At 41.9% G+C, this 22,415-nt stretch overlaps 6 protein-coding genes across 10 annotated transcripts; 3 read left to right on the top strand and 3 right to left on the bottom strand.

Annotated features, from left to right (window-relative positions):
* Nucleotides 1–885: 885 nt before the first annotated feature.
* Nucleotides 886–4,059, bottom strand: vac14 (vac14 homolog; the record flags this gene model as incomplete). The annotated part of the gene is made up of 1 exon (XM_079365563.1): nucleotides 886–4,059. One exon carries the CDS (start codon nucleotides 4,057–4,059, stop codon nucleotides 1,702–1,704), a length of 2,358 nt encoding a protein of 785 aa, XP_079221689.1. The 3' UTR covers nucleotides 886–1,701.
* A 355-nt stretch (nucleotides 4,060–4,414) lies between these two features.
* On the top strand, nucleotides 4,415–6,631 carry LOC306837776 (uncharacterized protein; the record flags this gene model as incomplete). Of its 3 annotated transcripts, none has more annotated exons than XM_079365574.1 (4): nucleotides 4,415–4,670; nucleotides 4,785–4,909; nucleotides 5,418–5,523; nucleotides 6,255–6,631. In XM_079365574.1, 4 exons carry the CDS (start codon nucleotides 4,415–4,417, stop codon nucleotides 6,422–6,424), a joined length of 657 nt encoding a protein of 218 aa, XP_079221700.1. In that variant the 3' UTR covers nucleotides 6,425–6,631. The 3 variants fall into 3 exon arrangements, with proteins under 3 accessions (XP_079221700.1, XP_079221698.1, XP_079221699.1); XM_079365572.1 differs by having other exon boundaries at nucleotides 5,631–6,631; XM_079365573.1 differs by having other exon boundaries at nucleotides 4,513–4,627; nucleotides 5,631–6,631.
* Nucleotides 6,632–6,635: 4 nt separating this feature from the next.
* Nucleotides 6,636–9,658, bottom strand: LOC306837780 (uncharacterized protein). The gene is made up of 4 exons (XM_079365581.1): nucleotides 9,166–9,658; nucleotides 8,842–8,981; nucleotides 8,518–8,623; nucleotides 6,636–8,435 (listed from the first exon to the last, which is right to left on the bottom strand). Exons 1-4 carry the CDS (start codon nucleotides 9,425–9,427, stop codon nucleotides 7,825–7,827), a joined length of 1,119 nt encoding a protein of 372 aa, XP_079221707.1. The 5' UTR covers nucleotides 9,428–9,658; the 3' UTR covers nucleotides 6,636–7,824.
* A 453-nt stretch (nucleotides 9,659–10,111) lies between these two features.
* Nucleotides 10,112–12,632, bottom strand: LOC306837777 (uncharacterized protein). 3 transcript variants are annotated; one of them, XM_079365577.1, is made up of 5 exons: nucleotides 12,589–12,632; nucleotides 11,489–11,760; nucleotides 11,280–11,358; nucleotides 11,088–11,190; nucleotides 10,112–10,858 (listed from the first exon to the last, which is right to left on the bottom strand). In XM_079365577.1, exons 2-5 carry the CDS (start codon nucleotides 11,740–11,742, stop codon nucleotides 10,173–10,175), a joined length of 1,122 nt encoding a protein of 373 aa, XP_079221703.1. In that variant the 5' UTR covers nucleotides 11,743–11,760; nucleotides 12,589–12,632; the 3' UTR covers nucleotides 10,112–10,172. The 3 variants fall into 3 exon arrangements, with proteins under 3 accessions (XP_079221703.1, XP_079221701.1, XP_079221702.1); XM_079365575.1 differs by lacking the exon at nucleotides 12,589–12,632 and adding an exon at nucleotides 11,977–12,060; XM_079365576.1 differs by lacking the exon at nucleotides 12,589–12,632 and having other exon boundaries at nucleotides 11,489–11,966.
* On the top strand, nucleotides 12,170–14,993 carry pgls (6-phosphogluconolactonase). The gene is made up of 6 exons (XM_079365584.1): nucleotides 12,170–12,282; nucleotides 12,635–12,926; nucleotides 12,999–13,106; nucleotides 13,204–13,305; nucleotides 13,974–14,114; nucleotides 14,457–14,993. The coding sequence occupies exons 2-6, from the start codon at nucleotides 12,663–12,665 to the stop codon at nucleotides 14,601–14,603; spliced, it is 762 nt and encodes a 253-aa protein (XP_079221710.1). The 5' UTR covers nucleotides 12,170–12,282; nucleotides 12,635–12,662; the 3' UTR covers nucleotides 14,604–14,993.
* Nucleotides 14,994–15,070: 77 nt separating this feature from the next.
* On the top strand, nucleotides 15,071–22,195 carry colgalt1a (collagen beta(1-O)galactosyltransferase 1a). The gene is made up of 12 exons (XM_079365566.1): nucleotides 15,071–15,466; nucleotides 17,819–17,929; nucleotides 18,023–18,140; nucleotides 18,932–19,066; nucleotides 19,175–19,379; nucleotides 19,508–19,627; nucleotides 19,795–19,871; nucleotides 19,993–20,099; nucleotides 20,184–20,316; nucleotides 20,402–20,529; nucleotides 20,630–20,836; nucleotides 20,946–22,195. Exons 1-12 carry the CDS (start codon nucleotides 15,243–15,245, stop codon nucleotides 21,211–21,213), a joined length of 1,833 nt encoding a protein of 610 aa, XP_079221692.1. The 5' UTR covers nucleotides 15,071–15,242; the 3' UTR covers nucleotides 21,214–22,195.
* The last annotated feature ends 220 nt before the right edge of the window (nucleotides 22,196–22,415 follow it).

Below are 22,415 nucleotides of genomic sequence, written 5' to 3'. Positions count from 1 at the left end.
CTCAGCATGTGTGTACAGTATGTACCATGCATGAATAACTGCATGTGAATACATCAGTCCTCCAGCCGCAGTGGAGAAAGATCCAGCTCCTCCAGTTTCTCCAAAAATAAACATGCACATTAAAGGTAGGTTTTCAGCTCCAGGCTAATACAACAGGACTCTTATGGGAATATTTATGGGAAAGTGGCATTGGGCCTAAACAATGACCTGCCATGTTTTTGGTCAAAGAGCTCCATTAAGGTAAACACGATACATTTTTATATCTTTTAAATGTAGTCAAAAATGATTTAGAATTGTATGTCTTGTGTTGTTCGATTGAAAATTCAATAAAGAGTTATAAAAAAAATTAATTGCTTCTCGTCCTGTCCTAAAGAGGGGGCTGTTCTCTGTTATTTTGGGTGAATACTCCTATATACTTCACATTTCTAGTAATCAACATGTTGTTACTTTTCCAGTTTTACATGAGCAATATTAAAGTTTCTGAAAACATTTCAACTCTTATTTCATTAGTAAGTGCTCAAAGGGCCTCCTCTTCAAAAACACTTTGCTGTTACTGTTAATGACCTTCCCTTGAGTCGTGTTGTACAAACCCATCTTCACAACAGAAACCTCTATGCAAATTTAACACAATGTATTTACATAAGGTTAAAAGTTGCGTTAAGTGTTACAATGCACACTTGTCACTTGAAGGATAATGAGCCTGCCGACTATCATAAATCAAAAAGATGGAGGAGGTGGTTGTTATACAGCTGCAGGTTATTGGGGACGCACACAGCAAAGAAGATGCTCATTAGCTGTAGCACTAATGTGCTTCTCTTTTCTCCTCCACCGGTTTTCCTAATGACTTACATTTTGTTTAGCATACGGATATGGAAATAAAAACCCTTTTTTGATCACATGGTCCACTTTATTGATTTTCATACAGTAATGACAAATGTGTATATATTTGAAAAACAGACTATGTAAGATTTGACAGAAGACATTTGTTAAAGGAATATATAAAAAACACTAAAAATAAGGAATTTAAAGATGGAAATGTTAACGTTTAAGTTACTGATCAGCAGCACAAACATAGAAACGACAAGAAGTGGAAGAATATAGGCCTACCAAGAATGTATGCCAGAGTTCAGTCATCCAAAGTTTAAAATCTCTGCTGACCTGGGTCAGCACGTGAAATTTCTTTTCTGGCTGACAAGAGATTAAGGCAATCCAGAACGCATGCTCTTCTCACACTACTCATCAGGATCTGCCGTGAAAACAAAGTGGTTCAAGTGGACATGAAGTGAAAGAAGTGTGTTATTACCATTGACATGCTTGTTAGATTCACTTCAAACACTGTGAACATTTCATTTAGCTGGAGATAATCGGAGCCACTGACATGACGGAACTGAGGATATGGACAATTTATGATGTGTGAGATTTTAAATACATTCTTCACTGAATTATTCACATTAACCAGTATATAAAGCCGTTCTGTGTATACTCTGGATTGTATTAAATACATTTTCTGTTTGCAATTTAAGCTGAGAAATACACAATGATATGTTCTTTAGACAATGAATACCCAGTGCTTTTCTAAGAGGTTTGAATCAAACTTGAGTAATGAGTAATACTTTTTGGCATCATCATAATCCTTCCAGTTCTATTTCCTTACTCTTTTTTCTCTCTCTCTCTTTCACCCTCGCTTAAAGCAAAATGCCCTCACATTAGCTTCCTGTCTGGGTGATCAGAGGCCCGTCCAGAGCGTTGGTGTCTCACCTCCAGGTGTTTGCTCTGAACGAGGTCAAAGTGCTGGAGCAGCTCGCTGTAATCTATCTGAATGTGAGATGCCCGCTTGGAGACCACTTGATGTTTCGAGTCCATGTACTTGGACTCATCCACAGTCCTCATGAGCTCTGGGTTCGGGACACAGCGCAGGCGATGGGAGAGCAGCTGGAAGGCCTGGCTCTGCGGCAGCAGCATTAGCAGGCCGTACAGAGCTTTTATCAGGTAAGGGTTGTTCTCCACGTCGAGGAGCTGCAGGCGCAGGTAGGTGAAAATGGGGCTTTCAATGAGCTGCACCAGCTTGTCAACCTCCATCAGGAAGTCCACGGTCACCTCAAGATCTCCAAACTTCTGAATGAGATCATATGCATGTTTGTAGTTCTGGGTGAGGAAGCAGAGCGACACAGTGGCCACAGGGTTGTGACACCAAGAACGATACAGGCAACAAAACAAAACACAGCTCTCCTGAGTGTGCAGGTCTTTCAGCTGGTTGCGTAGCTGGAAAAGCTCGGCAGAGGTGAGCAGGATGGTGTTGAGTGTCTGAACCATCGTTGAAGCAAATTTGAGGTCCTCCTCCTTCAGCAGGATGTCGGCCATGGAGTGGAAGATGTTCTCCGCGTGAAGCAGCAGGCAGAGCTGCCTTATGATGAACGCTCCCCTGTTCTCCAGAAGCTTCCTCTCCAGGCTGAAACGTTTCAGCAGGTTGATCATGAACTTGTAAAAATAGGAGTTCATACTTGGAGTGGAGGGGGAGGAGTCTGCCGGTTTGGGCTGCTGCCCCGGCTTGGCACTCTCTGGGACCTTGAGCTCCAGTTTGCCGTCAGTGCTGTCACAGGAGCCGACTTGGTCAGTTTGACCAGCAGGGGATGATGCTATCTCGGCTAACACCTCCAGGTCTTTAAGAATCACCTCATCAGACTCATCAGACAGTGTTTTCAGCAGCATAGGAAACAGGCTGTCCGTGTGGCGGAACATTTTGCGAGGTGTCTTGATGTAGAGGTGGTAGAGCCATTTCAGAACAGCTATGCGGGTCATCATGCCAGTGGAGGAGTCGTGCAGGTGCCGGTCCAGCACCTGAACAATACCATCCAGGTCCAGAGTCACCTGAGGCCTGTCAGCACTGGCTGGAGTGAAGAAGCTGATATTACTAAAACCAACAGATTCTTGTGATGCATTCAGCATGTCATTGTTGTCTGTCTCCATCTTAGGCTGACCATCTTCCTTGGACGGGGAACCCGCACTGCCATTTTTCTCCTCATCCTCCTCGTCATCCTCAGAGGTCACCAGCTTCATAAGACTGTGATTACAGGCGCTGGCTGCGTCTTTAGTGTTCTTCTTTCTGTCATCGTAAGAAAGGCAAGGCAGCACAGCAGTGAGGATTCCAGAGGAGTAGGGGAGCACTGCTCTACCCGCAAGCTGGATGAACTCTCTCATCCAGGTCATAGCTGTTAGCTGGATCAGGTCGTTCGTGAGTTTAGTTTCATCCGCGACCTGGCAGTGTATGACAAGGATGTTGGCCATCTCAGCAAATTTCACGCTGGAAGGCGTCTTCTTGATCTCTTTCAAAAACTCTCCCAGCACCACCTCACACATCTTACGAATCTCCTTGCTGTTGTCTCCCAGGATCTGAAAGAGACCATCCAGGATCTCGGGGAGGTAGTCCAGCAAGTTGATGTCTGGCACAGACTCCAGAACGTGGATCCAAGAGATGATGAACTGACGAGCATATTGATTATTTGAGTAGATTCTCTCCCTGAGCAGAGGGACAAATGCCACCAAGTCAAACTTGTTACTTTCAGTCACAATGTCTTTCAGCAGTCTGTCCAGAAGTTCAGATCCGCTTTTCACATTGGGGTCTGGGTCTGCTGCAAGTTTACTGAGACCATCAAAAAGCAAGTTGAAGTGGGGGAGTACTGCTCCCCTGGCCACCTTAACTATGTTATAGAGGGCCTCACAGGCATAGTAACGCAATCGGCTGTCTGAATCATTAAAACATGTGAGTACAGGCTCAATAAGCTCCTTCAGATACAGACCTGAGTCTTTACCCAGGGCAATGGAGCAGGCTGCCAGTCCAATGAGACCCCCTTTCCGACTGTGGGGATGCTGAGAAAGCGCAAACTCCGAGGCAAGGATCTGGATAACATGTCTGATTTGAGTGGAGTTGTTCTGAGCCACAAACTCCCGCACCAGCTTCTCAATCTCTAGAGCCGCCACTTTCCTCTTCTCGTACAGTTTGTCATTCAGAGCCCTGACAATGTTGGGCGTCAGCGGGGAAAAGTCCTTCTCCGTATTCATGTTTGTGTCTGGAGTTGTAGCTGTATCCTCTTTGCTGTTTTTTTTTCTTCTTCTTCTTCAGTTTAAAAAGCAGAAAAAAATCCAGTCCGCATAAATGACCATTTATTTGTGAAAACACATCGAGAACCAGGAAGTCTCTTAATACATAGCAGCTGACCGGTTACATCCGCCGGAAACACGTGACGGTTGCTACAGTTACTCGTGTCCGATTTTTCGGGTCCCGTTAGCTCAAATGTAGCTTCATAGCTCATGTCTGTTTTGATTTTTTTTCTCTTCATTATCGCTTCGCCTTTTGAAATTTAAGTCTTATATTTTCTTAAGCTGGTGAAAGCATTTGTGACGGTGAGTGTTGGCGATGTCGAGCCGCCTGTCTTTGAACTCACAGCTCTCCTCCATCATGGAGACAATGGCCAGGTCCGCCCTGAGTCAGGTCTGTAAACTTGTGGATGAAGACTCTGCTGAGCTGCGGTCACACCTTAGTCGTCTTCGAGCTGCTAATTCAGCCCTGGAGGTGAAAGTAAGCAGTCTCGAGTGTGAGCTTACAGTTGTGAGAAGCGATGGCCACAAGGTGTGTAAAAGTGTAGGTGTGCAAACTGTCAGCGACACAGACGGTACGGATGTTTCACAGTAACATTGATTCAGACTGAACAAAAAAAATAAAAATTAAAAAAAATCAACATGGCTTGTGTCTGAACTTGTGTTTTCATCGTTTGAATGCCCTCCAGGGTCGGAATCTCCCGCTATAGCGGCAGTGTTTGGGAAAGATTGGTGTATGAATCTGTGGAAAGACAGAGAGCCGCTCAGCAGCTCAGAGAGAGGCACACATGACCCAGCAAACATCTGCGATCAGGTCAGAAGTTTTGTTACCCTTCATCACAATTAAGTGCTATGTTTGAGTCTCCAACATAAAGTAGAGCCGATATTGTGCAAATAAAGAACTATAAAAAACATATATCTGTTCCATAATATTGAATCTTAAGCGCATTCACATTGAAAAGTAATGTACCGAAGCTCTTTTCATGTTGCTGCCAACTTCTAAACACTCCAAGTAGTTATACAAATGGAATAATAATATTAACACAGCAAACACGGCTGGCATCTAACTATTAATTCATGATGAGTTCTTGAACTTGTGTATTAATCATTAATGTAATCCTAAAAGTCAGTAGTCTCGAAATATCTCATTTGTCACAGCTCATATGTACATTTTGAAAATGCATCTCAAACACAATTCATAAATAGCTTGATTTTTAATGGAAACAGTAAATAACATACATGCCTTTACCTATTCTTCTCATGATTGATATGTTATATGTTATTATATTGCTGCTTTGATCTGGACTTGTCCCACTTTCCAGTCTGTGGAAACACACTCCGAACAAATTACTGAGACGGGCCTTAAAGAAGAGGATTGTGTGGAGGATGCGTTGAGCAGCTGCCAGCAGGAAACACTTAGTACAGAAGGTAGGAGAGTGAATGGGCAATGTCTGGTATAATGCAGGAATATACAGCAGAATAATGCTATTTAAATACATTTCTTAGAGTTTGTATTATGATGCTGATTATGACAGACCACAGAGAGGGCATGGCTCAGGAACCAGAGCAACTGTCAGTTGGCTGCTCGGGAGGTAGCAGCTCTTTCAGCCCATCATTAGATGAAGTTGGAGAGAAGGTTGGGTCTTCAGGTGGTAATGGAGAACCGGCTATGAAGCGGATATCTATTGATGACACCGGGGAGGCCCTCAGCACCACTATCATGCCAATGGATGGCAAAAATAATGATGATGATGATGTGCAATTCATTGATGAGAGTCATCAGGAAGTGATGATGAATTCTGCAGATGGGTTCATCTACAACAAGCAGCAAAATGATAAAAGCGGCACGGCTCTTGATAAGGGCCTAAATGTGGATGTAAATATGCTTGACTTTGACAAAAACATTTGTACATACAAGGACGTATACACGTGTGATATATGTAACCTGAACTTCATCCATAGGAACACTTTTACATTCCACATGAAGACACACAAGGAGAACTATTGCAGCATTTGTGGCCAGTTTTTCCTTTACAGGTACAAGTTGGTTACGCACACCTGTGTGCATCCGTATCCCTCCAAGAGCTCGTCGTGTGAGCTGTGCGGGAAGATCTTTGCAAACCCATCAGCTCTAAGGCTTCATTATTTTGTCCACACAGGAGAGAAACCCTACACATGTAAATTCTGCGGGAAAGGGTTCAGCCAGAAAGGCAATCTGAACTGTCACCTACGGATCCATACCGGAGAGAGACCTTTCTGCTGTGTGAAATGTGGAAAGGCCTTCACGCAAAAGGTCAATCTCAAATATCACATGAAGTCACACAGATGATGAATGAATCACTGGAACCTCCTTAGTGATTTACTGATGGATGAGCAGTTTTATCCTTGAGGACTTTTCCTGACATTGATGTTTATTTGTAGTCTGTAGCATGTGTTTTGGAAAATGAATTGTGTCTACGTGTGCACGTCTGTTTGTCAGTGTTTATTTATGAAAAAATAACTTTATAGTTTTTACAATAAAACATTCAAAAATGTTCATGTTGGGTTGTAAAACTTTATTCAATAGAACATATTATAGATGCATTATAGTTCACTTTATACTTTAATTTCCCTGAACCTAATTCATTATCATACTAAGTTGTTTCATAAACTAAACTTTGACTCTGTGAAATATGCACATCTAATGTTGCTTTGTAAGGAACATGCATGCGTTATTAAAAAAGGGGGAACATATCCACAGCACCAGACTTTTTTTCTTAACAAGGCATAATTTGCTTGATCATCAAGGATGGTTGATTGAGGAAAAGATCTTTACAGGTCAGAAAATGTTCTTTGTACAGGTGATGCCTCTGCATAACAGTTCAGTACATCATTTTAAAAAAAAAGGGTAAAAGAGAAACGGTGAATGTCTAAAAGATACTGCTCTGACTGCACGCCGACAACACAATGTAGACATTCAAATAGATTTCAGAACATAATCTAAACCTGAACTATTTCTGGTTCACTTACATGTGAACCCAAATCTGTCTGCATTCAGCCTCCACAGTTTATTAAAGACAGGCCTAATTTCTTTCTGTACTGAGGTATTACATATGGGATATATTGAGCAGAAAGTAACTATTTAGCAATGAAGCAAACAGTGATTAGTTGTACTTCCATATTGTTGTAAAGAGGTAGTTTCAAAGGTTTATGCTACGTATGCAACCAAAAGACTGTTTGTCAAAGTAATCCTTTTGGCATTATTTGACAGAAGACTTGTGGAAATAGGACACTGAGGTATGTAGTAGATGTCAAACCAACCATATTAAAAACATGCAATAAATGAAAGTAAGTTAAAAAATAAAACGCTCACTGCATTTGTCATCAAACATCACAAATATTTTTTCACACGGTTGAAATATCTTAAAGGCTTGATGAGGTCATCAAAAGATTGGCATGGAAATGTCTAAAAACACGTGACAACTCCTCTTGTGAATTCGAGAGGTACACGAGAAGGAGAAAATACTACGGCATTGTTTGGCTGCCCCACTTCAAGAAGAATGACAGCTTGAAACATTAAACTCTAATTTGACACCTCTGTTTGGCTGTAACATTAGCTTTCTTTGTTGAGATTAAAGTATCTACAATCCACATTTGATTCTCATATTAGCTTGGCACGTGTCGAGCTGTAATTTAGAACAAGGGGCAGCCGGTTAAAAAAAATGAAATAAAATCATTTGGCTTCAGGATTTAATTGAAACACTGATGATGATTTAAGCCATACTTGTATGCATAACATTTTCCACAATCCACACAGCTATAAGGCTTTTCACCGGTGTGTGTTCGGAGATGTATGTTCAAAGAGCTTTTCTGGGAGAAACTTTTGCCACAGTCCGGACAGCTGTAAGGCTTCTCCCCAGAGTGTACGCGTTGGTGCAGTTTCAGGTACGTCTTCTGTGCAAAGCGCCTTCCACAAACCGAGCAGCTGAACGGCTTCTCACCTGAGTGTCGTCTGATGTGGACTTTCAAACTGCTCAAGTAGTTGAATATTTTCCCGCAGAATAAGCACTCGAACCGTTTGGTGGGCTTCATAGGTTTTGGTTGAATGATTTGTTCTTTGGTTGCATTGAAGTGGATATTGTTTGCATAGTCTGAGTATTCGCCAGTAGATGTTGGAAGACTTGTGTTGTCCACCAGGCTGTTCATTGTGGCGTCATCTATTAACTTGTCCATAATTGTAGGCTGCATGCGTTGTGTTTGAGTGTCTACCGTACCAGGGAAATTATTTAATTCTACAGAGTGAAGCTGCAGCTCGTCAACAGCTCGATGAATCATGCTGTCCTCCTCAAAGAGTTCAACAACTGTAGAATGAGGGGTAAAATGCAGTTTAATCACAGAAACAGTCAGGTTGACGAGTTTGTTTTCTTTGTAGTCTATACTCACCTTTTCTGTTATCCGTGAGCCTCATCTGCTGGCCAATGGGGTGATCGTCATACAATTCCTCCTTTATAAAGATGAGATCAGGATCTCTCTCCATTAAGTCTAAGGCCTGCAAATAGAGAAATGTGCAAAGCAACTTTGAATGTAATGAAACTTCATCCTCTGAACTTCACAATGAGATGCTAACAATAAAACCTGTCTCATTCAGATTTGTGCATACTTGTTATTTTCAGGCCAGATGTTTCTGAATTCTACTGTCACTGACTGCCAGTCGAATTGCTGTGTACCTGACAACTGATTCAACCAGTATGTAATTGATGTACAGACCTGTGATCCTATACTCGTCATAGAAGCAGACTCCACGGTCTCCTTCCTTTGAGAGGGGTGTTTGTGTTCTTCTCTCCACAGATCCATGCACCAATCCTTACCAAACACTCCATCAATAGCTGGAGCGTGCTGCTGCTGCCCTGGAAGATCAAGTTTGAAATTGTGACCAGCTATATGGATGGTTCAAATGAAGAGAAAACGAGCACTACATGTAAATAGACACAGACAGACATTGCCAGTTAACAGTAAACGGAGCTCTCGCTTCAAAAGCATAAAACACGACCGTGTGTCAGGATGTGTGACCCTCCGCTGTGTGATCCTGACCTGTGAGGTGTCGGCGGCTGACATTGTTGGCATGATGAACAGGATAGTTCTGTGCCTCCCTCGCGGCTCTCAGCTGGACCTCCAGTGAATAACACCTCTTTTTTAACGCCTCGTTTTCCGTCTTATGCAAAGATATCTCGGTGTGAAGGACGGACGAGCATTCGTCTGCAAGGTTGCCTATTTCAACCAACGCTGCTTTCGTTAGCTTATCCAAGATTGCAGCTAAGTGCGTCTGGAAATTTCGGTTCGTAGCGTCGCACATATTTTTCGATAAGCAGGTTAATTTGAGGATTGTTTGTCAAGATTCACGGCGAGGCGACGTTACTCTTTCTTCCTGTAGCTACTGAATAGTAATAGCTGTGCCGCAAGGGATTGTGGGAAGGTGGTGCGCTTGCCTACGGAAAGAGAAGTGTTATTACGACTTATAGGCCATATACACATGCATACATTAAATACATACAGGCCTATGGATGTATAGCCTACACACAAACACGCGCACACACAGCCTACATAGGCCTACTGTGTGAACATTGTTTTTATTTCAAATTCTATTCTTCCATATTTAAACTATAAATTGTTGTGCTTTTGTTTTGAATAGTTATAGCTACTGTCTTAAGCTGAAATACTTGCTGTTTGAATTATAACAAATAATAAATAAATACATAAGGACCTACTGGTGGACCAAAACTAAATGAGAACAGCTCAAATATACAGTAAAAAAAAATATTCATGTGAAAAGGTGAATATTATTTACACTTGTCAAATGAGCTGTCTAGGAGTTTGTTTGTTTGTTTTTTAAGTGAAATTCAATATTCAGAGCTGCAGCAGTCTTGTTCTTTTTCCTCCCTGAGACTACAGGGAGACACTGCAGGGCTTTCAAAAGAAATGCATCCAATTCAAAAACATATTTTTCCCCATTATAATTGATGAAGGTGATGCACACATCTCTGGAAAATAACTTTATTGTTCACAAATGTTTTAACCACAGGAGAAAAAACATGAGTGTTTTAAGTCGTTCCACTTATGAATGTGGCACTAAATGTAGGTACAGTAGATTCATTACCAAACATGTTCAAACTAGGATCTAGATGTACAGCAAAGTGTTTTTTCAGATTACAGTTTTTTGTAAACCCCTTACCACATTTGATACAAACAAAAGGTTTTTCTCCGGTGTGTGTGCGCTGATGCATATCCAGAGTGCATTTCTGAATAAAGCCTTTTCCACAGATAGGACAGCGATATGGCTTCTCTCCAGTGTGTGTGCGCTGGTGTGTGTACAGATGCCCTTTTTGTGCATATCTCTTTCCACACAGTGTGCACCTAAACGGTTTCTCTCCAGTGTGACTTCTCTGATGTATTTCAAGCTGGCTAAAGCATCTGAAACCTTTGCCACACTGCAAACAGCCAACCCTCTTCGCAGCCGAGTTCCTCAGGTTGTGAAGCTTCATATTCCTGAGCACACTTGAGCTCTGGTAGGCAACATTTTGAGCAGAGTTTTTTTCGGCCTCATCGTTTGTGGCTGCAGATCTAAGCTGTTGATTCCACTGTGTCTCTCTTCTTCCTTGTCCTGTGGGAGATGATTCGGTACCCAGGTTCACACAACAAGGAAACAAAGGTCGCTGATTTTCTACAACAGCTTTTGGATGATGCATCTCCTCTCGACTCTTCTGGTTGTCTGTGAGCAAATCCTGTCCTATTAACAGCATGAGAGTTAAAAAAAAATGATTAAGCTTTATGACATGTTGGTCAAAACCTAATACATATACAATATTACAAAATATTAGTCCTATACCACATACGTATTATGTTTATAACAGTACCTCAAGAGTTTCCCGACCAAAAGGCAACTTAAGGTTTTATAGAACCGGTTTTACATTACAAACACTTGTACACACATTTCTGACATTAACCTTCATACTTACTGTTTTCAATTGCCCCTTCCTGTTCTGTGTCTCTGTTGTCCAACTCGGATGGCTCTTCCTTAACTATTATCACATTAGGATGTTGTTTGGGTGGACTTGGGGGCTAATAAGAAAACAATGGGAATTGAATTTGTTAATCTAAGGTGAACACACTACCATTAAGTCATGTTGTGTTGTCTCTGCTGGACTTACTTCAGCTGCAGCATGCTCTTCATCTTCATTTAAACTCTTCGTTTCGTTGGAGGAAGTTATGTTTAACCATCTGCTCTCACTTAGGATGCAACAACAACAAAATTAACACACCTGGCAGGGTGTAGTTTACAGCAAAGGCCATGATGGAGATGAAGTTATAGTGCAACTCAGACACAGCTACCACTCTATAAGGGACTAAACTGGCCTACCTTTTCATTGCAGGTCTTGTCCTGTCAGGCCCAAACACCCCTTCCCCAGAACCGTCCCTCACCATGCATGCTGAGGCGGATCCGTCCTGCCTGCCTCTCTGTGCCATGTACAGCAATTTCTCCATCAGTTGTAGTTTCTCCATGAGCGAGGCTATTTCATTCCGCCCACGGGTTATCTCTATTTTCAACATTTTAGATTCAATCTCGACCAGTTTGCATATTTCAATTACAGCTGTTTTGGATAAAGCGTCCATGATGGAGACGAGCTGTGTCTGGAAAGAGAAGACAGACGACATGATCCTGAGGTTTCTGTCAGACTCAAAATGTACCTTGTTGCAGCCGAGTTAATAGAAAGTGCTCTGTTAGGAGTCAATGTTACACTATGGTTAAGACGTATTATGCGACACAAGAATACTGTGCATGTTCATAAGATACGTGCGAGTCTCTGCAAAACTCAAGTGGTAAAAAAGGAGCGTGTCACCACGTACCGGCGAGGAGGAAGTATCGCGACGTCTTAAAAAAAAATACAAAATGTGTAAAACAGGTGAAACGTAATCATTGTGGTCTAAAATACACGCACACAGAAGTGTATAATGCATGTGGGTTTCTAATCTGTTTCCTTAGATTAACTTTGTCAGCCTGACTTCTTCGCCAATAACTGCATTGACCAGCATGCAATGCGGTCCAAACGGAGACAATCATTGGTCGGTGAACACGCGTATCAGGAAGTATTGAGAGAAATTACTTAGCCGACTGAAAATCCTCCTCATGATACTCTACTCCTGAGTTCACAGGTAAAGTATTTTACGGTGTTCTAGCTCCTCGGAGGTTCTTTTGAGTTGTGAAGAAAAGCACATTGCTTCTCCGCCATAATGCGATACAGGCTGAGCACTACCATGTGAGATGGGATTTGTAGCTTTTGCATTAAATCTCCCATTTGCATAGATAATGATAACATTGCAGCACTAAAGCTGCTACTGTTACGTGAAAGAATATATTAATAGAAAAATATAATTCTTCGACTATCACTGAGGTAAAACAGGCAAATCATGATGACTTGCAAATTGTAGGTTGTTTTTTTTTTTTTTTTACTTCCTTACACATTTCTCAAGCCCATTATTTCCTCCTTTCTTTTCTTCTACTTAGTTACCTCCTTGACTCAAACGACTGTCTCATGGCTGGTAGAAGAGTCTTGGTCTTCCCCTCCTCAGCGGAGCTTGGTCCTGTGCTGGCCGATCTGGTGAGATCTCGGGCTGAAAAGGCAATCACCTCTCGGGGCAGGTTCACCCTGGGTCTCTCTGGAGGAAGCCTAGTTTCCATGCTTGGCAAAGAGCTGCTCGCCCTGCCAGATTTGGACTGCAGCAAGTGGTTGGTTGGTTTCTGTGATGAGCGACTGGTTCCATTTGATGATCCTGAGAGCACCTATGGGCTGTACAAGGTACGAGGAGTATGCATGTGTTGTGGATACATGAAGATATGCAGTTAGGTATAACCATTGTTTCTGTCTTAGGGTCAGTTATTTTCCAAGGTCAACATCCCTGAAAGTGGGATTTTAACCATAAACTCATCTCTGCCTGTGGACCAGTGTGCTGAGGACTATACCCAGAAATTAAAAGAGGTGCAATGTCTGTGACCATTCTGTGATGAGTTTTCTTTTACATGTTAAATTCAGGGTGAATATTTACAGGATTGTTTGTCTTATTCCAAACACACAGGCCTTCCCAGGTGAGAAGCTCCCAGTATTTGATCTGCTCCTGCTGGGTATGGGCCCTGATGGACACACCTGTTCCCTCTTCCCAGACCACCCTCTTCTGGAGGTTAGGGTTGTGCTTTAGTGAACTTGACATTTAGGCAGAACATGGAGCTGTTAACCAGTATATGTTACACAATCATCATAATAAATAATAGCAGATGTATGTTCCTGATTCCACCAAACACATCTCAGACTTTAGAAATTGATTGAACTGAAAAGAGATTTGTTTCAACTCGGTTCATATATAATAAATGCACATTGTTATAATAGTAAAACACTACAGCAAATTTGAAAAGTCTTGGACTATAGTACTTTATTTTAGGGATAGCTTTGTGCATTATGCTTTTTTTTTTAATTTAAGAAACATTACTTTACCCCATCTGTTGCTCACCCTTATTAAGTGAGATTCTGTCTGGCCTACTAATTAAGGTCACAAGGCGTGTCAGTGTTTACTCTTTGATGGGATTCCTGATTTACAACTCTAAAAAAGCTATATGTGTTTTACATGTCAGGACACACCCTTGGCTATGTATGGATCAATGACGTGTTTTGATTTAAGTGCCACTAAGATTTTGTGGTCTTGACTCTTAGTCCTTGTAACCTTGAATAAATCTGGCTCAGCCGTGATCGTGTTTGACAGTTATACTCTATATGGTTGTGCCTCTCACATTGCCACTCTTTTGGTGACTTTTTTCATTGCATATAATAGATGACTGGGTTTTGTGTGCTCAGGAAACGGAGAAGATTGTGGCTCCCATCAGTGACTCTCCCAAACCACCGCCACAGCGTGTAACTATGACCTTTCCAATGGTGAACTCTGCACGCTGTGTGGCTTTTGTATCAACAGGAGGAAGCAAAGCGCCAGTTTTGAAGGTAACATTTGAATAGTTTTTGTGCAAATTTTCCATTTTAAGACCCTGCTTTTTTTTTCTTGACACGCTAAATAAACTTTTACTAAGAACGTTGAAAGACAAATTGGAACAATGCAAAAGTTAATTAAGATAGGTTCAATTGGAGAATTCAGAAGTCAAACTTGACGGATTGAACAGTTGAAATTGTGCTGTGACTAAAACTAACGTGAATAAGTAAAGATAATGAAAAGAAAATGAGCATGAACATGTATAGATCAGCCCTTTAAAGGTGCACAGGCCCGCAGCTGAACTGAGATTCACGGAACATTGCTGTCATATTGTAACAAATTACATTTTCTTGCAGGAAGTCCTGGAGGGTAGAGACGGCCCAGCTTTCCCTGCAGCCCGTGTTATGCCAACCAACGGCGAGCTGTTCTGGCTTGTAGATGAGCCTGCAGCTGCTTCCTTAACTATACAGTTGGAGAGGCCAGACTCAGGAGCCAAACTGTAGGCCTCGCTGTTCAAGAAAGGCAGAGAGTCTACACGCTTAAATAAGGGGACTGGAAATAGTAGACTGCATTCCTACTTTAACTTGAAAGTTTGTTTTTGTAAGTGAGATAAATAAAGAGAAACACAAATCACGAATATTACGAATCTGTGTAATATTCAGCATTACATTTAGCACTTATTGTGTTAAGTTGTGTTTAGTAATTACGTTCAAATATTTTAGCAAAATTGAGAAAATCAGATGGATAAAATGTAAACACAAAAAAAAAACCATTCAAAAAAGAGTTATCTCAATAAACTATAAATGGGTTGTTTTTGCTCCTCACCTCTACTTTACCTGGTACTTTCTCATGTTTATAATAGAAATAAAAAACAAAAATGTTGATAACATTTACCACTGTGTCGCCTGACCATTAATGGAAACTAGTCCATCCCCTTTAAAATCCATGACACACATCCCACCCCTTTAAATCTGTACTTCGCAGTGTTGTCACATCAGGAGCTGCTACAGCTGCTGCACAGATTTTCTGTGATGAGCGGAAAGGAAAGATTTTAACTTTTAATCAGCAGTGTCTCTTCACGAGCCACAACCTCGAACTTCTTACGTTTAATTGTTGAACATAATTCTGAATTTAGAACAGCGATGCTCGGCCTGGCGTGCCTCCCCGCCACCCTGCTCATCTTGCTCCTGTCCTGCTGCGGTGCTGTGCGGGGATATTTTGCAGAGGAGCGCTGGAGCCCCGAGTCTCCGCTGCTCGCTCCCCGGGTGCTGCTCGCCCTCATCTGCAGAAACTCCGAGCACTCGCTGCCGTACTTTCTCGGCTCCATTGAGCGTCTCAACTACCCCAAAGAACGAATGGCTCTGTGGTGAGTTATTTTGACTAGCCTACGTTTTAGCTTTTACTAAGAAGTGGAGTCAATCGCTCATATGGTAGTAGGTGTCAAAAGTTTTTTGTTTTGTTTTCTTACAGCGTCTTCTTTTTTTATTCCATACAAACGGTGCACGCTTTACTGTCGGCCGAGGTTGGAGAAAAGTAAAAATGGGGCGTACCCGCAAAGGATGACGGGCTAATATTCGCTGCAGAACATTGTAGTCAAGTTGTGGCGAGAGTTAAAAGTCTTAGAAATAATAGCTGCAACTTCAACTTCCTCCGAGTTGAGACCGCTGATCAAATAACAACTTAATGTGACTTTGTTCGGTCATCGGAGGCGAAGTGTGACAGAGGTTTGCACATCTTGTCACTGTGCTCATCATGCATTGATCTGTATACGTGGAGGAGAGGGGAGGGGACACGACCAAAGTGTCCACGAGGGGAGCTGTATGAATTAGCTGTAACAAAGAAAGACTTTGTGATGTTTGCATTGGCCATTAACACCCGGAGCTTTTTTGCCACCCCCAGTCTTCAACTCCTGAGTCAATATCACCAGGCACACCTGAATATGTGACTAGTGCAGTGATTGACTCTTTATATAATCCTGTCATATTTCCATTATGTAAAGCCTGTCTCAGTTAGCCCAAGGAGAAGATGGAGATTATAGAATAAGTTTTCAACAAAAAAAAAATAATCTATTTTATAACAAAAAAATGATGGCCTTACTTAAATCCAGATGTAATCCTTTAACCATCTGTGTGTGATTAAGTAATAGCAGCACATTTTGACTGCTATTTTTTGTGCGGTGACAAGTTGAACATTTGATTTGCATGATTAATTATTCCGGAATCTGAAGCCACATTATATAGTAGAGCTCATGTGTTTCTGTCAGCCACATACCTCCCCAAAGAGACACCCTGTCTGTCATTGAGACAAACTTAAATTCTGAAGGCATTTATCTAGTGGGAAGTGCAAATGGATGTTATAGAGCATTTAAACATACGTCTGCCATGCCCAGGCACATTGAGGGAAGTGAAAGGGAGGTGTTTCCAGCATAATAACTAAACGACATGCTCCAACAGCCCCTCTTGCAGTCATGCTCGCAGCTCTGAGCACTTTGAGTGACTGCCTGCAGGGCTTAAAAGGTATGCTCTTCACTCGGCACCTCCATAAACACGTTTCACTTTATGTGAGTGGCTGTATGGGAGTGAAATGGGTTCGTTTCTCTCTTTTCAGCCAGTGGACTTTGAAGTGTTCTGTTTATGAGGAAGTGCAGTATTTGAGGAAGTGCAGTTTTGTTTTGACATGTTTTGCAAGCACATTAAGCCACTATGAGAAAAATGCAAAGTGCTGTATCATGCTTTAAACACAACACACTATAAGCTGTCTGTTGCTGCTTGTCCGCCTGCCAAAGCCTCCAATTCTGAAAAAGCCACTGAATCCTTTTATATGCAATTAGCACTATGTTGCTGCTTCACTAGAGCAACATTAGACCAGATGTTAGTCAAACACCCACTGCAGATGTATGTTTAGAGGAACAGAATTCCAGGGTTTCATCTATGCGTTTGGCAAATATTTATTTGAGCTGAACATGAGGCAGCCACATCGGTGTTATTCAAAGTATAAGAGTTTGGAAGGATGGACAGCAGGAGTGAGGGAAGGAAAGGTTTAGCAGGGAGCTGCGGTGTTCTCACAGATCTATGTGAAATCTGTCATGACGAGCCAGTTTGGCTGCAGTCCTGAACAAAACACAATCTCGGCTGACTTATGTGCAGCTGTTCCTGCACAAAAAAAAAACAAAACCCAACAACAGCAAAGACTTTTGACCTCGTAAGCTACATGGCTAAAAAAAAGGAAGGCTGTGGATTGATTTCACACTTTCATGACAAAGCGATTCAAGCACTGAGTTTAAGTTTACGTTCACAGAAAGAGAGCGAAGCTGTCTGACCAGGTGCTACACATGGCCTCAGTCAGTCTGAATCATTTCCTTCAGGCTAAATTTCACTTCTGTAATGCTGTTTTTTGATATGTTATATTAGGTCACCTCAATATAACAAACCTTAAATATAATACTCTACCATTACACACATCCAGAAGATGTTCAGTGTCTTTGTTTTCTGATGTTGGTATCTTTAACACTTGTGCGTGTGTTCTCACAGCTGCAGACAATGAGCTTACAAAAAGTGAACTCAAGGCCGCTGCTATTTGAGTCGTGGTATCTTCTTTCAATCCAGTTCACCGTTGATGCTGCCCTGTTTTTATTGGCCTCAGCTGTTGTAAATGGTAAACTCTCCATATGTTGAACACTGTCCCGTCTAATCATCTACCTTTTGTGGCTCATTGACAGGGTAGCCACTGACCATAACAAGGACAACACCACATTGGTTTTGCGTGACTGGCTCGTCAAGGTGCAGAGCCTTTACCATTACGTGGAGTGGAGGCCAAAAGAGCAGCCCAGGTCGGTGACTTGATTCCAGTGAAATGTTTTGTTTTTAAAGTGCTTACTGGGACAATGACGTCAGCCTTATCAGTATCCAACTGTGTCTTGTAGCGAGTACGAGCAAGAGGAGGGTCCAAAGCAGTGGACGGACCAGCGGTATGAGCATGTCATGAAGCTGCGGCAGGTAGCCCTGGACTCAGCTCGTGAGATGTGGGCAGACTACTTTATGGTAGGTCAACAAAACGACCCGTTACACACCGTAACACATGTTTGTTTTCCCATTTTAAGCACTTAGACATTGTTTGTTCCCCTATCTTCATTGTTCAGTCACAGCAGCAGGAGGGTATGTGCAAAGTTGAGTGCAAAGCACAAATTGTAATTTAGGCACCAGGGAGGGTGCTTGAAAAAGGACCCAGTTCTGTTTTTCTTGGTCCTACAGTTAAAGATTATCTGCTGCACTCTTTCACTGACACAAAGCCGGACTTGGCATGAACCATATTTGAGCACATTTCTATTTTCTATTCTCCAGCCCAGCCCACATTGTCTCGTTTCAGTGGGTTATAATTTTGAAGCACAGTACATCCAGCAATGCAATAATATAGTGCTAAAATGTCCGAGAACTGTCCCAACTTTCTCCAAATTAAAAAGGACAGAAATGAAATGAATGCCTATGGCTATTTTTACTTCTCAGTTTTTACTGAAACGCCAAAGGGGGGGTTACCTCGTTAACCTCACTGTTTCTTCCACCATCTCCCTCTATCCCTCTTTCTTTTGCTTCTTAAAGGGCATTTTTCTTTGCCACTCTTACCGTCACACTTTAAAATGTCTCTTAGTGCTCATAATGGATTAATGTCAGGTCTTTGAAGGTGATATAATAAATAGTAAGGTCTTTTACCTGCTTCTTTGTAAAGGGTCCTAAGATTACATTTGTGATGAAGCGGCGCTGTGCAATCAAAGACTGATTGACCAATGTGATATTGCCAAACTATCTTAACTGTTGTTTTCTCTCTCTCTGGGAAGTTGGCCGACTGTGACAACCTCCTCACCAATCCTGATGTTCTCTGGAAGCTGATGAACGAGAATAAGACCATCATTGCTCCAATGCTTGATTCCCGAGCAGCCTATTCAAACTTCTGGTGTGGAATGACCTCCCAGGTAACTGTGCTGATGACTTTTTTTTTTTTTTTTTTTGAAAGTGAAGCACTTTCAAAACATTTGAATTAAAGAATGTTCTAGAACGCTGAACTCATCTGTTCATCGCAGGGCTACTATAAGCGCACCCCTGCTTACATACCCATGAGGAAGCAGGTACGGAAGGGCTGTTTTGCAGTCTCCATGGTCCACTCAACCTTCCTCATAGACCTCCGGAAAGAGGCATCCAGGCAGCTGGCCTTTCACCCGCCACACCCTGAATACAGCTGGGCCTTTGACGATATCATTGTGTTTGCTTACTCTGCTCGGATGGCAGGTATTTCACATTTTGGCGCTTAAATCCGAAGAATAAACACATTTTTTTTCGGCAATCTGCAGCCTCAAACTGTTGTGAAACTCGTAAAAAAAAAAAAAAGTAATGTTTGTACCCTCTGCTCTCTACAGATGTCCAAATGTTTGTAAGCAATAAAGAGACCTATGGTTTCTTCCCTGTGCCGCTGCGATCCCACAATACTTTGCAAGACGAGGTGGACAGCTTCATTCACACTTTGCTGGAGGTTAATGGTGAGTAGCTTGGATTCCTTCACTTCTGCTACCAAATCCTTTTTTCCTCTCGCTGTAGCTGTCTTTATTCTACCGACTGCAGCTTTGTCTAAGGACAACAATAAGCATGGGTTTCTAAATATCATTCATATCCCATTTCTGCATCCATCTTCCCTCTCATCGTGTAGTGCGTTATCCCCCAGTGATGCCCTCCAAATACATTCCTGTTCCTAGAAAACAACCTGACAAACTTGGCTTTGACGAGGTGAGTATGAGTGATGTGAAGATGGAGACTGCAAAAATGGCCCCTCTATCTGCTTCTATGCCGAATGTGTCCCCCTGCTGTTAGAAACTTGTAATTACATAGCCGGGCTCCTGTTATGCAGGTGTTCATGATAAACCTGCAGAGGCGGACAGACCGACGAGAGCGCATGCTGAGAGCTTTAAACGAGCAGGGGATTGAATGTAAGGTCATTGCAGCTGTAGATGGAAAGTAAGTTCAACAAATCCATTTTTGCTATTTTTGAGCTTGGAAATCACACTTGTCTCCACTAACGTCTCTTTTTCTCTATTTCAGAGCTATGAATATCAGTGAAATTCAGGCTTTGGGCATCCACATGCTCCCTGGATACAGTGATCCATACCACGGTCGCCCCCTGACAAAGGGAGAGCTGGGATGCTTCCTCTCCCACTATAACATCTGGAAAGAGGTGAAGTCCAGGAGCCAAGTCTTTAAACATTTGGGGGAACTGACAGATTGGGTTGGTCATTTTATAAATCTGTGCATTGCTTTAGATTGTGGAGCGACGTCTGGAGACCTCCTTGGTGATCGAGGACGACCTGCGCTTTGAGATCTTCTTCAAACGCCGCTTGATGAATTTGATGAGTGAGGTGGAAGAAGAAGGTCTAGACTGGGATCTCATGTGAGTTTGTGCTCTCGTCACAGTTTCACCTCAATCACTTGTTCTTTGAAATGTATTTTAATAAACGTCTGGGGGTTTTTTTTGTTTTTTTTTCTTTCAGTTACATCGGCCGTAAGAGAATGCAAGTGGATCGCCCAGAAAAAGCAGTGCCTCATATACACAGCTTAGTGGAGGCAGACTATTCATATTGGACACTAGGCTATATGATGTCATTACAAGGTGCAGAGAAGCTCCTGAAAGCAGAACCATTAAAAAAGATTTTGCCAGTGGACGAGTTTCTTCCTATAATGTTTGATAAACACCCTGTGTAAGTGTTCATACTCTCTCTAGTACAAAAAACACAGATATTCACAAATACTTTCACTGAGCACTTCAGCTTTTTTCTGTTTTTCTTGACTCTCCCGTCTCCTCCACAGGTCCGATTATATGGAACATTTTGAAACCAGAGACCTGAAGGCATTCTCAGCCGAGCCTCTTCTCGTTTATCCGACACACTACACAGGCGACAAAGGCTACATCAGCGACACTGAGACCTCCACCGTGTGGGACAACGACAAGGTCCGTACAGACTGGGACAGAGCACGCTCAGGAAAAACTCACGAGCAGGCCGAGATCAGCTCCGAGGCGCAGAACTCAGACGTGCTGCAGTCACCTCTGGACAGTACAGCACGAGACGAGCTATGAGAGGAACTGAAAGGGAGAACCAAATGTAGTATTGCAAAGGACAAACGCCACCAGTTCTATAACCGTGTCTCATCTTAGATTCTTTAGATTTGGCATCAGAGTTTGTTAGTTTAATTTATCCAGGTGTTACAAGTTGTAAAGGGATCTGTTTTGTCCTGTATTTTTTATCTTTTCATTTAGTAGGTTTTTTTTATTTTATTTTTTTTTATAAAGGGACTAGACTTGCTATTTAAAATGGCATTTGCAGTACCTGCTTTCTGTCTGTCATACAGAAGTTAATCTACACAAAGCAAAAACTGCAATCAGTCATCAGGCAGTAACTTTGTCTTTAATTGATATTACACTGTGAACGCCTTTTTGGAAACACTTTTGAGAAACGCAAAAGAAGTATGCAATAACCACAGGGTTGTACACTTCCATAAAATGTTTCATAAAATGTGTAAATGTTTCAAATCATTAGCCGCTGTTCTGAAAAGCATGTGAGGAGAAACATCTGCATGCTCTTTGCTTTGATATGCAGGCTTTTTTTTTTCTTTTAAAATGTTTAATTTCTGTGCTTTATTGAATTATTAGTCACCACTAAAGATGCTCTGAGCATCCTAACCAAAGCATTAAATTACAGGAGAAACACTTGCAGTCGTCTCAGAATTGATCGTTTTAAAGTTCTTCTGTAGGGTATATACTAATGCACTTCTGGGTTCCTGTGCCCTTTTGTCACAGCTATAGGATTGTTTCCAGACTAAATAGTGTGAACCAGCTGTTGACAGAGTTACAGACGAGACAAACCGCTGTACACGCTGTCTTGGTGCTAGCTTGGTGGTGTGGGGCCTGGGGGAGTAGGGAGCGATTAAAAAGTTTCTCCACCTCTCAGTCACGCTTGTTTGGATCTGACTTTATGCTGAGCTCCCAGGAAGTAATAATGGGAACACTCAGCCTTGTAAACAAACATGTTAGAAAAATAAAAAGTTTTATTTTTGAAAAAGCTGAATCACTGTGGTGTTGCTGGTTGAACCATTTCTTCTGTAGTTAAAATTGTATTAAAACAGTTGAATGTTGTAGTCTGTAACCAGATAATGAACAGATAATGCTATTAAAGAAGTTCTCTTTTAGAACAATTCTTCATCCCATGACGGATTTTATTTTGTTCAGTGGAACAAAGTTTTATTATTTGTGTGGGATGCATCTGTTACAGCAATTAGTAT

Source organism: Symphodus melops, assembly GCF_947650265.1.
Source record: "Symphodus melops genome assembly, chromosome: 17".
NCBI classification, from domain to species: domain Eukaryota; kingdom Metazoa; phylum Chordata; class Actinopteri; order Labriformes; family Labridae; genus Symphodus; species Symphodus melops.
Note: the sequence above shows the minus strand (reverse complement) of the source record. Positions and strands in the feature narration are given on the sequence as shown.

What these genes read in the sequence shown, in the direction of transcription:
- LOC306837780 (XM_079365581.1), bottom strand. Translation starts at nt 9,427, where the DNA reads ATGTGCGACGCTACGAACCGAAATTTCCAGACGCACTTAGCTGCAATC. An exon ending in CAGCCGCCGACACCTCACAG is followed by an intron (nt 8,982 to 9,165) that starts GTCAGGATCACA and finishes TTGATCTTCCAG; the next exon opens with GGCAGCAGCAGCACGCTCCA. An exon ending in TGACGAGTATAGGATCACAG is followed by an intron (nt 8,624 to 8,841) that starts GTCTGTACATCA and finishes CTCTATTTGCAG; the next exon opens with GCCTTAGACTTAATGGAGAG.
- colgalt1a (XM_079365566.1), top strand. Translation starts at nt 15,243, where the DNA reads ATGCTCGGCCTGGCGTGCCTCCCCGCCACCCTGCTCATCTTGCTCCTG. An exon ending in TGTGGGCAGACTACTTTATG is followed by an intron (nt 18,141 to 18,931) that starts GTAGGTCAACAA and finishes CTCTCTGGGAAG; the next exon opens with TTGGCCGACTGTGACAACCT. An exon ending in ATGTTTGATAAACACCCTGT is followed by an intron (nt 20,837 to 20,945) that starts GTAAGTGTTCAT and finishes TCTCCTCCACAG; the next exon opens with GTCCGATTATATGGAACATT.
- LOC306837777 (XM_079365576.1), bottom strand. Translation starts at nt 11,784, where the DNA reads ATGTCGTCTGTCTTCTCTTTCCAGACACAGCTCGTCTCCATCATGGAC. An exon ending in ACAAGACCTGCAATGAAAAG is followed by an intron (nt 11,359 to 11,488) that starts GTAGGCCAGTTT and finishes TTGCATCCTAAG; the next exon opens with TGAGAGCAGATGGTTAAACA. An exon ending in GGAAGGGGCAATTGAAAACA is followed by an intron (nt 10,859 to 11,087) that starts GTAAGTATGAAG and finishes TGCTGTTAATAG; the next exon opens with GACAGGATTTGCTCACAGAC.
- pgls (XM_079365584.1), top strand. Translation starts at nt 12,663, where the DNA reads ATGGCTGGTAGAAGAGTCTTGGTCTTCCCCTCCTCAGCGGAGCTTGGT. An exon ending in ATACCCAGAAATTAAAAGAG is followed by an intron (nt 13,107 to 13,203) that starts GTGCAATGTCTG and finishes CCAAACACACAG; the next exon opens with GCCTTCCCAGGTGAGAAGCT. An exon ending in GCAAAGCGCCAGTTTTGAAG is followed by an intron (nt 14,115 to 14,456) that starts GTAACATTTGAA and finishes ATTTTCTTGCAG; the next exon opens with GAAGTCCTGGAGGGTAGAGA.